The sequence below is a fragment of the Corvus moneduloides genome, chromosome 1, assembly GCF_009650955.1.
Source record: "Corvus moneduloides isolate bCorMon1 chromosome 1, bCorMon1.pri, whole genome shotgun sequence".
NCBI lineage: Eukaryota > Metazoa > Chordata > Aves > Passeriformes > Corvidae > Corvus > Corvus moneduloides.
In genome coordinates, this window is record NC_045476.1 from 24,168,588 (window position 1) to 24,182,617 (window position 14,030).

General features: G+C 36.7%; 1 protein-coding gene across 1 annotated transcript in view; it reads right to left on the reverse strand.

The window, feature by feature from the left end:
- Positions 1 to 14,030, reverse strand: part of TGFBR1 (transforming growth factor beta receptor 1) — a 34,983-nt gene that overhangs the window by 18,939 nt on the left and 2,014 nt on the right. Inside the window, exons 2-4 of the mRNA XM_032102179.1 lie at positions 8,622 to 8,873; positions 7,964 to 8,206; positions 1,787 to 2,017 (exon numbers count right to left, since the gene is read on the reverse strand). Coding sequence (XP_031958070.1) covers positions 1,787 to 2,017; positions 7,964 to 8,206; positions 8,622 to 8,873 — 726 coding nt within the window. The remainder of the gene's footprint in view (positions 1 to 1,786; positions 2,018 to 7,963; positions 8,207 to 8,621; positions 8,874 to 14,030) is intronic.

Below are 14,030 nucleotides of genomic sequence, written 5' to 3' on the forward strand. Positions count from 1 at the left end.
TTTCTACTTCTGCTCAGACAGCAATGCTATGTTAGAGAACATAGTCAAGAATAGTGGCATTTTCAAAACACATTTTTATCTATTTTTCAAAAACCAGACACCAATTAGTTCTCAATAAAGTAGAAGAGCCTTGCCCTGAAAGCCTAAAACCTCAAATAATGCCATGACCTATCAGTTAAGGATTTCTTCTTTGTATGTAAAGCATATTAACAGAAAAACCAGAAAAAAATTCATATCACATTATATTTTGTTACAAGGAAACTATAGATGACCAAGTCAAATGCTATAGCATCTGCAACACAAACCAGCAATTAAGAAATTATTTTAAAAACCCACCCAATTCCTCATACCTCCTCTGCACAGTAGTCAAGTGTATTTTTGGGACAAACTACCAGGAGGTTTTCAGGCAAAATGAGACACTGGTATACTTAACCAGAGATGAATTTTGTTAAAAGTTACAACTAAGCTATTGCAATATATCCTTTATGCTTTTAAGCAAGAAATAGAAGCTAAAGCTTCTGCAGAGATGGCTCTTCATTTATGGCTTTAATGCAGCTGATCTAATTTTAAACCCAGGCTCCAGATACTCCCTTAGGCCAGCCAAAGAAAACTCAAGCTCTTGCAGGTGCTAGTAATATCAAATACAGTTTTAGGCATGGAAATAAGACAGTTTCTAGTGGTAAGCATAATAAGCTGCAGGAAAAAGCTGCCTGGTATGGTGTTGATCTGCAAGGTCTTGGAGAATAACAAGTTGCACAAACATCTGTTAGGAGCAAATTAACTGTAGACAACCCTTTCCTGGAGAAGTGTTCTGCACAATCTCTTGGATTCAGTTCCAATTTTACAGATTTATATAGATACAGAAGCTTGAAATTAATCTAATGGTAATTAAAAAGAACTTTATTTACACATGTACTTGAACCTCACTAAAACCATTCCGGAATTTCCCACAAAACTGAGAGCCCTTTAAAAATACAGCGCGTGTGTGAATCATTGACTCCTCCATAACGTGACAGAATTTTCTGTAAATGCTTTCTTCACAAAGATGTCAAAGGCCATTTGTGGTGAAACGTGCAATTTCAGACGACAATAACTCAAAAAAACCAGCATCTTAACATCTTAGCTCCCCTTAATGAAAGAAATCCAAAACTTGTTTTGGTTTTGTCAGATGCTCGCATCTTTAATTGAACTGCAGGAAAATCCAAGAAACTTTAATCTGACTGAAATCACAACAAATCAAGTTGAAAAAATGGTTCCTCTTAGTGGATAATTAAAGGCTTATCAGGAGAGTTTCAGGAAGCAGGTATAGTTTTTTACTACTAGGAACATATAATTAATTCCATTTTTCCAATTTATTTTCTAACTGGACTGCTAAAAGAATAACTTTTCATACCTCAGCCTTAAGAATAAATCTTCTACCTCCTACTTTGTATCTGGACAAGAGGATTAGACATGATCTCTTTCAGTCCCACACATCTATATTATTGGGCTATGAGATAATGACAGGTACCAGTATTCAGCAGATGTGTGGGCTCACAGGATAAGGCAACTCCATTTTGATACCAAAGCATTTTAAACAAATTTAAACAAAGCATGTTCTTCAGGAAAAAAAAGACAATGTACTTTTTCCTTCATTAAACCCATGAAAAGTGTGCCAAACCCTGAACCACTCCAGTTAAAACAATTTTTTGCTACTCTTAAGTCCTCACAACTGTTCTTCCCCTTCATGTACTGTCTCTTCTGACCAGGTGCAGAATCAGCAAAATTACTTCATAGTGTCACCAACCTTTGTTGTCTGCAGCTATAAATCCAAGAATGTTTTCATGGCGTAGCATAACTGTCTGATAAATTTCTGCTTCTCGAAACCATGAGCGTTCCTCTCTTGAAGAGAAGATCTTCACAGCAACTTCTTCTCCTCTCCACTTCCCTCGCCAGACTTCTCCAAAGCGACCCTTACCAATGCTTTCTTGAAGTACTATAGTTCTTGCAATTGTTCTTTGCACAAGTAAAGGTAAACCTAAAAAGAAGATTTTACGTTAACCTTAAATACCACTCTAGAGAATTAGCACTTATCCCCCCAAATACTGAATATGAGATTCTATTTCTGTTTGGGTATTCGTCTTAGAATGCACCTACTCTCTAAGATTTTAACTTCTTGTTGAGAACTGCTGGCAAGCACATAGGCAAGATTCTGCCTTCACCCTTAAAGAGCCAGCATAACAAGTACTCAAGGATATGCCACAAACTACCTCTACAGTAGTTAAAAGCACAACACACACTTCCTTTCAGTTAACAATGTTCACTTGCTGATCCATAAAATCCTATTTAAATGAAAAAAAGAAACAATGATGAGGCAGTCAGGACCAGGTTTAGGGGGGTTTTTGGTTGCTTGTTTGTTTGGGGTTTGGTTGTTGGGTTTTTTTTTTTATTTTTGGAAAAAAAGATCTGCCCTTAGCAAAGCAGTTTAAGAGCACTTTTGCTACTGATTAATTTACTAGATTAATCACTAGATAGTCCATTTCTACGTTAAAGTTAAACCACACTTATCAGCAACACCGGCTGCTGAAAATCCACACTCATGCCCAAGTGTGCTGATAGCTTCTTAGTAACCCCGAGTCACTGTAAAATAGGAAAACATCCTTGTAATGCAAGCTTCCCATTTTACAGGCCATTCTTGTTCACCTCACTGTAATTATAATTGAGAAAAATGTTTACATTCATGAAGGTTTTACAGCTTTGAAACACTTACATGCTTTCAACACAGAGCACCTCCTAATACACTTCAGTAATTTTATACAAGCAGCACTGGCATCCCTCAGCCAGGCTGGGGTTTTGTTTATTTTCAATCTTTCCTGTTGTAACTTCAGGGCTTGTCATTGGATTCCACACTGATACTACACTGCAGGATGAGACCATCAGCCAGATTATCTGCTTACAATAAGCTCTTTTGGTATAGGATTATTTCACTTAAACCAAACATTTTACAAAGTAATCTATTACTCTATAACCATTGTTCCAATAGCTGATAGAACACCTGCATTTCCTTATATTATAGAAAATAAATCCCACTAATAGCTCAAATAACTAATTCTTGTCCACCTCTGGATATTCTTCGCTAACAACAGCACTAGAAGGACATCTGATCTGGTTGGCAGCGTTGCCATGCTCATGTCTCAGTCTGAGAAGAGGAAATTAAAACACTGCAGTGTTCAGAAGAGCTCCTCAAAAATGCTAGCCTTACAGGAATTTTCTGCATGGTCTATGCTGACAACATACCTACATGAAGACAAGAAGGAAAAAAAAAATGTACACCATACCAGCAATTTAATCATTGTCAGGTGCTGTAATAATTTCTCCTGAGAAAGTTAAAACTTTTGCTGTAATAGTCCTCAGGGGAATTGTGCTGCATGCCCAAACTATAGAGGCTCTGCCATGAAGCCTAACCTGCATTCTTTATGGACAGACTTCTGAAATGCAGAAGAGGCCAGATTAGAACAACCACAGGACCAAACTCAACCCTGAAAAGGTAAAATTTGACTTCATTGGTGAGAGAGTTTCTTCCTTAGAATTTATGCACTACTGTAAAATCTATAGGCAAATGCCAAATACATTTTGTGTATTTTGTGTACCTGAAATGGGTGATAGGCCATACAGTTGTATGAGAATACTGTTTGTACATTCTCACTTTCAGATCCACTGCTCTCAACTTGCTGCACTTTCTATAGATATCTCTCCTTGTTTAAAATATATGTCCAAGGATATCAACTAACTGCTACACATATACTAAGCTCTAAACCTTCTAGACAGAAAGCATTTCAATTTCATATTACAAACTCCCATTCATCACATTAAGATGCCACTGTAGGATAAAAACCCTACTGTGATCTATCCACTTACTCCAATATTTATATTTACAATATTTACAAGATTCAACTTGCTTCTGTTTGTCTGAAACCGACCTTTCTCTTACTACTGCTGCACCCAGAAGATTGGAATCCATACTTATCTTGCATTCACAGCAATTCATTACTTTCTGTTGCAACTGAGCAATTTCCTCATTTTGCTATAGAAGAAACACAGCCCTGTGTCACCGGGAACTTGAGCAACTGCTGTACTGTAAACCAAACTGCCTGAAAAGCATCTCACAGGAGACAGCTACAGCCTCAGCCTTTCACAAACACATTGGGCACAGCTGTACTCCAAGTTCTTGGCTACACCTTCTTTTAACTGTGCATGAAGAAAGATGATAGCCATTTTGCCGATCAGGAGAATAAGAAAATTTGAGCCCATATTAAATTCAGCAGCAGCTCAGTGTTTAACACCTTGTATTTAGCCATGGTCATCCGATTTATTCCTGAAACCTTCATCATTGTTTTCATATACCATAAAGTATCCTCAAGCCTTCTTAAAGTCTAACATAAGAAGAAAGTTCATTTTTTCTTCCATATCTTAAGCATACTCTGATTAGTTTAGTGACTTTCCAACGCATAAGAAGTTTGTAACTAAAACGGGTAATTCAGGAATTAAGTTCTAGAGCAACGAAAGCAGCTGCTAAAATTTTGTTCTTGTTCACAAGTCTCTGCCCAGACTACTTCCTCTGATGAGTAATAAAAAAAAAAAATTCCATGAATTGCAATGAAAAATCTCATTCCCTTCAAGCTTGTATGAATTGCAAAATAGTTTTTAAGGAGCTTTACATTCACTTCAATTGATTCAACTTTGCATTGATTTCTGTGACCCTTTGGATTTCTAAATAGCTTAAGTTCCTGCTGGAAGTCGCCTACCAGTACAATCCAAAGCTTCTCCCCCGTTGTAGGCAATTCTTCCTACACCCTCGTAACTAAGTGACTTCGTCATTTGTGAGTTAAGACAGTAACAGATGGGTGTCCCCATCTGTCTATACAATATGTAGTTGATATTTAGAGATTTGCATCATGATCTGAAAATCATTCTCAGCTCCAAGAGACTTTGAAATCCTTCTCTTAGAAGCTGTAGCTTCACCAGAAGGATCTATTTTAGATGTTTCATTAATTCCTTTCATGGAGTATCTCCTTGTTTCAGGTCTTGTTCGTCATGGAACAACATAGCAACACTAACGTAAGTCAAGACCGAGTAATTAATAGCAGCTTACTACTCACCATTGCAGTAAATGAATCCTACTCCCTTTTGGTCTGAATAGGAAGCTCATTTTTAGAGTTTTGATTATTTCTCTGTTTTATACAGTTCTCACCAGAGAATACTGAATTAACAAAATTGGTAGAATCCTTTCTATTTTACTATGAGCTCTTCTGGTCCCTCAGCATGAGTTTAAGAGCAGAACATGGCCTTTGGGTCACCAAACTAAACACTTCCTTAGCTGTGCCTCTTGGGTCTGGATTATTTTGCCTGTGCTGTACATTTCCATTGTGTTTTTGCAACCTCTCGTCCCAACACCATCCCTTTAACACAGTTCTGTTTCTGACAGGGTTAAGCACTGTTTTAACTCACAGCTCTTGACTTTTCTCCCTTTGGAGACCCTTTTCTGTACCCCCAGCTTATTCCAGAAAGGTACAGTCTTCTCAATTTTAAATGTGCCATACCCAAAGTCTGGAATAAAATACACACTTCAATGAGATTCAAATGCTGCAGGCATACTTCAGAACACACAAAAATTATCAATTCAGGTGCTAGGGCACTGTAAATTTGTATAGTCATTGACTGACTAATTTGGAGACAAAGTGACACAAGTCATTGCAAATACACTGCCAACAGTACAGAAAGTAAGTACCTGAAGCATCTCCTATTTCACTCTCATAATCCAAGTGAAGTAGAGAACACTAAATAAGGCTAATACTTGTCTTACAAACAGCTCAACAACATGGAACTCACTGCAGCTGAAGCTAAAAGATCCCTTTTAAGGAAACATTCAGGCTTGTTTTACAGCCTTTCAAGCATAAAAGGAAATTAGTGAAGAGGCTTCCTTAGGGATAAGCCAAATTCAACCATATCTGTTGGTTTTATTCCTTGGATGCACTCACCAGTCGCCAATGTTCAAGTAGGTCAGGTGCTCTGGGAGTGTAGACAAGCCTAAGTGCTCCGAATTCAGTTGTGAAAGTTTAGCAATTCCCTAGCATGCTCCTCTTACTTAAAGAGTAATTTGCAAATAGTCAAGGGAAGAGTCAGTAGTTTCTAGCTGTTTGCTCCAGGGGAAGAATCATAAGTTTCTTCTAACTTGGATTCTCTGCTTTTCAAGAGCTTATTTTGAAGGAGTACTTCCAGAGTCTTCAGACATAAAGAGCGGTTCAGAAGCACCACATGTAGAATGCCAGAAGAAAAATGAAAGAATATTCCTGATAATGAATGAAAAGACCATTTGACAACTAAGCTTGAATTTTTATTAGAATTTTTTCAGCCTTCCTTAGGAAAAGTCTAGATCTGCAGACATTAAGTAGAGAGTTTTACACTTCTAATAGTGTAACAATCATATATAGCAAATCTTTACACATTCCAAGATACTTAAATCTCTGACTCCTCCATATTATCTATATCTCTGACTTCTGCATACCCCTCCTACAAACAAACATAACTGGAGGCCTAAGTCCAGAATGTGCATTTATCAAGCTCTAGCCCAATATATTGGAAGTTCTATTAATCACTTTCATTATTTGACTTAGTTACTCCTGCTAGTAAATGAGAAAATTGAGATAAACATAAATTACTAAAACTCCAGTTCTAACCGGAGAACAACTTACCCTTATGAGGATCAAATCTTATTTGGACACACAAAAGCTTTCTCACCTGAAACCTACACACCCTAGTGCAAGCTCACCTTCTTTAGGGAGGATATGACTAAATATGAATTTTTGATCTAGATTTTAAACATGTTCGGCAAGTTACATTAATTTCATTTGACAAAGCAATAGACTCTAAACAGTTTTACCAGTTACTGCCCTTGGGAAAGAAACACAACCTAGATGCTTGGGTTTTGTTGTTTTAATTTTTTGCAGTTCTGGGAAAATAAAGGATTCAGCAGTTGACAATCTAACACCAGTATTTCTTTGCAGAAAGTGTTCTGAAAGGGCATGGATGTTTCAACACACGTTTGCAAGGTATAGGAATAATTTTCAGTATTAAATTATTTAAACTTTTTATATAGTAGAAGGCTGGTAAAAAATTCGATGTCTCTCTCCTTAACATGGACCAGAGATCAATTAATTTATGTAATGATTTACCTAGCACATCATCGCCTAACACCTATTAAACTACATTTTTATGACACAGACCACCATAATCCTACAAGCAGTTAATGGTGAGAGTTACAATAGCAGTGACTGTATGTAGTGAACAGACCAATGCCTCATCTTTCCAAAGCAACACCTCTTCAAGTCAGAATTAAAACAAAAAAGCATGAAATCAAGGGATAGACATCCATCAGACCTGGTCTGCATACTGTGTCCATTCTATACACAGAAATGGCTATTTGCAACTGAAAAATATCTTCTGTAAGGAAAGAACTGGCTGAAATATTAACTCAGACCTCAGAATATTTTCATACACCAATAGCTACATCTATAAATTAAGCTTCAATTTAAAGCTAAAAAATACCCTTGACAAAATTATCTAAAAAACACAGAAGATGGTAGTTTAGATAGGCTGCACAGAACAAAAAGGTAAATGACAGCCTTATAGGACACAAAACATTTACAATAGATGACTGTGATATTCCCTGCATTATATAATTTATATATATCAGGCTACTCTGAGAAGGATAAGGAATGGCAGCAACAGTTCAGTGTTTCTTTTATTTCACTTATTTCCATACATTGAATCTTCACTGATGTTGGCTGAATGTACATGGAAGTTGCTTTTCTAGTATTTTCTCCAGTTAATTATAAGTTTAAGTAGATTTGACAATATTAAAAAAAAATAATGTCTTACAAGGCTCTTAAGCACTGAGTAATTACTACTAGAAGCATCACATTACCTGACCCAGAGCCTGAAGTTGTCATATCATAAATTAAATCCTTTAAAGTAGTTCCTTCTGATATAAAGGGACGATCCAATGAAGGGTCTTCTTCACTTGGCACACGATGATGAATTACAGTACGATTATGACAAAGATATAGAATCAACATCAGTGAAATGCAGACAAAGCAGACAGGTCCAGCAATAACAGCAGCCAGTTCCACAGGTCCTAGGTTAGAAGCTGGTTTTCCTGGAGTAGGGCCTGAGAGTTAAAATAAAAGAAAATGGTAAACCCATTCATTTCCTTTTACACTATCAAACTTCCAGTATCCTACAGCGATATTCAAATTGTTTCAATGTATTTGTTAAAACTTTTGCACAGTAACTTTTTCAAGAATCAACGTAACTACTACACAGGACAAAAGCAACGTACTTACTTACACTTTTCATTTAAGTCTTCAAAACTGTCCCTAACATTCCTATCCAGAAGATTACAACTCTTGTTCTAATATAATGAAATTGTCTTTGCAGAATCTAAGGTGTACTTTAGGCCTTCAAATTTACCTACAACTTCCACTCTTATAGAATTTTGTTTGAAATAAAAAAACCCCAAAAACCAAAAAACCAACAAAATCAATCAATCAAACAAAAAAAGCAAAAATCCCAACCCCCCTCACCTGGTGTTGGAATTGGAAGTTCTACTTTATTGCAGAGAGGTGTGTTACAGCAATGAGACACAGTATGGACTCCATCTCTGGTGGAGGGGGAACAAACAAACGGCCTGTCTCGAGGAATCAGATCAATTTCTGCTATACACATGCTATTGCGCATTATTTTGTCTGCAGTTCGTGTTACTGAGGCAAAACATACTCCATCTGTCACACACGTAAAGTTGTCTTTTGTACATAGCTGGCAGTAACACTCCAATTCTATATTGAGAAAAAAACATTAATGTCAGTATTGGTACATGTTCTGAGTTGTAACAATTCGAATGACTAAAGAAATACAAATTCAAAATGCTAGGAGGCCTTTTTGGTTATACAGACACAGAACTGCAACACTAAAAAACTACACTACAAGGCTTTTTAGTGGGACAAAAAAATTGGGAGATGAGCAGAAGAAAGTCAAATTTAGAGCTTAAGTCATCTCTCCTTACACAATAATGTATTAAAAGTCAAAGGCTAAAATCCTAGGCGTTCCTCCAGGTAAAGCACCACCACTACAGCTCCTCCTACGAAAGATCTAGACTTTTAAAACATTGTATCACCTAGAGCATGCAAGTCTGCTATTTTCAAACCAAATACAAATACTGCCATTTTTTTTTTTGACAATAACCACAGGTATAGCTTTAGTAAGTGACAAACAAGGATGGTGTTGGTTACCCAAGATTATTATGTTATGCATTACTTGATGGTTTCCATTTTATGCCAAAAGGGAAAAAAACAGCTTAATCTTCATTAAAAACCAAACCCTGCATGACCCTTTCGCAGAAGCAGAATGTGGTTTAGACTTGTTACTTATGAAGCCACAGGAAAACACTGTCTTACATTACTCAAGGTGGTGATTTACTAAAGCTATCAATTGCAGTAGTAAAGGAGAAGGCATGGGGAGGGAAACAAGAATGACAGGCTAATCACCCATAAGATGATCAGGTTTCATTCTTTACATTGCAGAAGTTCTTGGAGAAGGAAGACTACTACTTCTAATTTCTTTCTCCACTCCTTCCTGCATTTACAGCACCAAAGACATGCAGAAAATGGTGCAGTGGCAACAATGAAAGTATCAATACACCCTGAGTCCACTTGTTCAACTGTGAAGAGCAAAAGCTGGCCTAGAACTTGTGTATGTGCACACAGAAACACTAAAGCACAGAAACTTTGACAAATTTAAAATCTTAAACATTTATGATCAAAGACCAAAAAATGTCCTGAGCCATAAAAAAGTCTCTTTCAAAGCTACATACAAAACTCACACCAAAAGGAGAAGAATTAACAGGTGGCAAACAAAAGGTTCTCAAAATCTGAAATTTGACATTTCACTTAAATTCACGAGTTTAATATAACTACATGAATTGCCTTGGATTATACACCCCTCTCCATCATGGATTTAAATAAACAGCAATCTGATCTCAAATACATATACACATGTCATCTCAAAGTTTGACTTCTGAGAAACATTCTCTTAAAACACCCCTTCCCCCAAGATTTTGAATCAAACCAAATCATTGCAAATCTTCTACTGTTACTGAAAAGATTTGATAAAATTCTTAGGATCCATTATAGAAAGATAGCCCTGTTTCAGAGAGATTCACCAGCACACAGAGAAGTCAGAAAAAGGGAGGAAAAAACCCTACAAATAGGATTACAAAATTATTTTTTTATTATGAAGATTATTGAAAAAAACGATTAGAAGGTAGATGAAATGAGAACTGGCATTCAGGAATGTAAATCCTAACAGCACATCTTTTGAAGATGCAATTTCCCACTCACGTCTCTCCCTGCCTCATCAGTGAAGTAAGGAAAGTCTTATTATCCAGTGTTTAACTACAAGAACATTTAACATTTATTTTCCTGTTGCTGTGCCTTTGGTAATTTACACCTGAACAAATTATTTCTTAATCTATTAAAACCATTTTTAAAATTCCTAAAATATTTACACACACTTTCTTTCAACTTTTTAAATGAGTACACCTTTTTTCCCCTTGTTTCATCCATGAGTTTTTTTTTCTATTTAAACAGTAATTGGGGCTCATCACAACTGCACATGAATCTGAATGCCTACAGCAAGACACAGATATTCAGTGAGATATATTTACATTGAGGTACTGTGCAGAGGCCAAGTTATTTGAAGTGAAAAATTACGTTTGGGTTGACCTTGTTACACTTATTCATCTTCCTGGTCTTGTGAAGCTGTAGAAACACACTGTTCCAATAAATAAAGCATTTTGTGCCCCATCTTCCTCATTCACTTTGCTCCCACCTCTCTTTTGCTACAGAATTTCCACTTAGTGCAATTTGATACAATTTACACTTTTGTTCTGGTTTGATGCCGCTATCTTCTCGTCTCCTTCCAAGGCACAGTTTACTGTCACACACAACAGAATGATTTCCTCGGCACAAATAAATCACTACTTCCTTCTGAAGCTACTCTCCCCCTTTGATAAGAGGGGAAAACAATGCGTAATCAGCTGAATAGCAAAGCTTCTAGGAATGCAGGTTTTTGCTGCTCTCTAGTGGGGACGCACTCAAAATAAAAAAACCAACTCGTTAAAAATGCTTTAGCCCCCCTTCCTACTCTGGCCACTTAACAGTTCTTCATGCCTTCCAACTTGAGCAGGTAACAGTAGAATTTCCATGTTTTATTAACAGGTAATCTAATTCAGCAACCCCATACTGTTGTCCTCTTGGAGACAGAAATTTTTGCTTTTTGTCCAACTAGTCTCTGTTCTTCTCAAAGAAGTGTTACAGTAATTTAAAAAAACTCAGACAGAAACCAGTCAGATCTCCAAGTTCACTTTAATGAACACATACATTTCTAGAATGGGTTGATAACAGAAAGAGATGAGAAATTAACAACTCTGGTGTAAGCTGATCTTCCAGAGCCAGTAATCTTTCAGGTAAAATACATCTCAATGCATTTGGTAAACACCATTTAAATCTACTACCACAGAAAGTACTTTCAAAACTATTCAAGAGAAAAAAAGTTTTCAATCAAGTCTGTCCATGGCAGAGAACTGTTTTTTTTGTTTGTTTTTCATTTGCTTGTTTCTTAAATTATTACAACAGTTTTTGGATGGAACCACTAGCATGAAGCTCCACTACCAACTATGAAAGTTCACACTTAAGTGATACAAGGCTGGGGAAACAACAGTACAAACAGCTAAACAAATGCACTGGAAGACATACAGACAACCAGGGACATAGCCAAGAGCAGAAATTGGGTCAACATAGCAATCCAGTTCCTTGTGTATTGCATTTTGTCACTGCGCCGTTACCATTCTATATAGTCATTCCTGCTTTTTGAGACTGACTACCCTAACAGAAGCAGTGAGACAATGCTGTTGTGAAAGTGGGGGTGTGTGCATGATGCCATTATAATGTCATACAAGTTATCAACAGCATATTTCTCATATCTCATATCACAAGATTACCTTTTGTGTTGAATATCATTACTAGTGTAATTGCTCAGACTCTGAGTTTGACAGTTTTGCTTTCCCTTTACCAAGACTCTCTTGCATGAGTGCTGCAGTCTGGAAAGCCCCCAGTGAGGGTAAAGCAATCTGGAAGCATAAATGAGACCCTGAAACTATGCAGCTTGACAAGACTTAAAATTAGCTGGTTCCCAGGAGCCCAGATATTAATACTATATACAAAATATGAACAGAGAATTAAGTACACTCTAGCCACTTAATTTTTACAAGTCTGTATCAAAACCAGACTGTTACCTACTGAAACAATTTTTTTTGCACCTGCTGTCTTTCTGAAGAAAGAAAATTACAGAAAGACTGTTTTTTTAGTTACATAAAATGCTATGAATCACTATGTAACATTTGTTAACATCCTGCATCATTACTTCAACCAGACAGTTTAGCACAGAACACCACCTTTGGCCAAAGAATTTTTAGTTGGAAATTGTAAGGTGAGACATCATCTTCCAAGGAGCAGTACAGAAGTTAAAACTTTTGACATGCTCTAAAAAACCTCAAACTCACATCTTACTACAAACAATTAACAATTTCGTATTAATAATACTTTATTTAATAATATGTCTTTGCTTTACAAATTTTAAAAAGACAAATAGTCTCAGCCTCCAAAAAGCAACATTTTGCTGAAAAAGATATTTCTCTTGTGATATTATAACCCTTCCTCCATGGAAAATACAATTTTTGAAACAAAAATTTCACCAGAAAGTAGAACTTCATCAGAAGAACAAGCACAACTCTTGGTTCCACAAGATGCAAAGGTTCAAGGGATAAAGGAGGAAGGCTGTGACGTGCAAGAGACAATAACAGATTTTTGGGGAGATGAGCAAGAGGCCTGTAATGCTCACTGGTAGTTTTTTTCCTTGTCCAATAAAATTTGCCAAAGGAAAAAAAGCATAATACATAACAGAGCAAATGTCAGCTTCTGAGTCTGTAATTCAGACAATCCCTTCAAACAATACACTTGACTCATCTCTGAACTCTTTTAGCTCAAGATACAAAAAGGCTTAGGTCTTAAAATATCTGGGACATAGGTATAGTTTTTAAAACCACAATAGTTCATGACCTTCACTAACACATTCTTCTCACAAAGGCTCTAATTAAGCTTCACGGTTGTAAAGAAACAGCACTGGGTATCAAGTTTTCAGGAAAACTTTCACGTACATTTCATCCATCTTAAGCAAAACTTCCACTCAAGAAAAGAGGCAAACTACTTTATTAAGTCCCTACCCTCAACTTGCAAGTAATGATAAAACCTTGTGTAAAATTCCAGCTTCAAAAAAGTGATATTATATTCTCTGCAGTGTAGGTGCCAAATGGAACTTTCCGTGTTCTTGCCCTCTATCCAAAACACTACCCAGAGATACGTTCATGCCTCTTAGAGCTGTTACAGTAACAATTTGTTTCTGCTATCTTTGGTAGAAGCGTGTGCTTTAAAAAACCGAAACTAACAGAAGAAAGCTAAAATTAAAAGCCCAGATAATAATTTTACTAGCATTATGAAAACAGGAAGATCTTTACTTGTACTTTTAAATTAATTCCACCATATTAATCAGATTGCTATCTTTATTTCCAGTAAGAAGCAACCGTCTGAATACAAGAGTTTCCAAGTGGTGACTCCCCAGAACTTCGGAACACTAAAGACTATGGCCTACACAGTGAAAAACAGAAAGCTTATTTTCAGACTCTGTCTTACAAATTAGGGCTGTTCTACTGTTCAGCTAGCTGCTGGGATTCATTACATGCCTGATCTCCATATAAACCATATCACAAGACGACTCATCCACACAGTAACATCAGCACGTTGCAGAACAGCCCCAGCAGAGGCAATCAGAAAATGCCCAACTTCTGTCAACCCCCAACAAGAACACTAAGTACCAGTAGC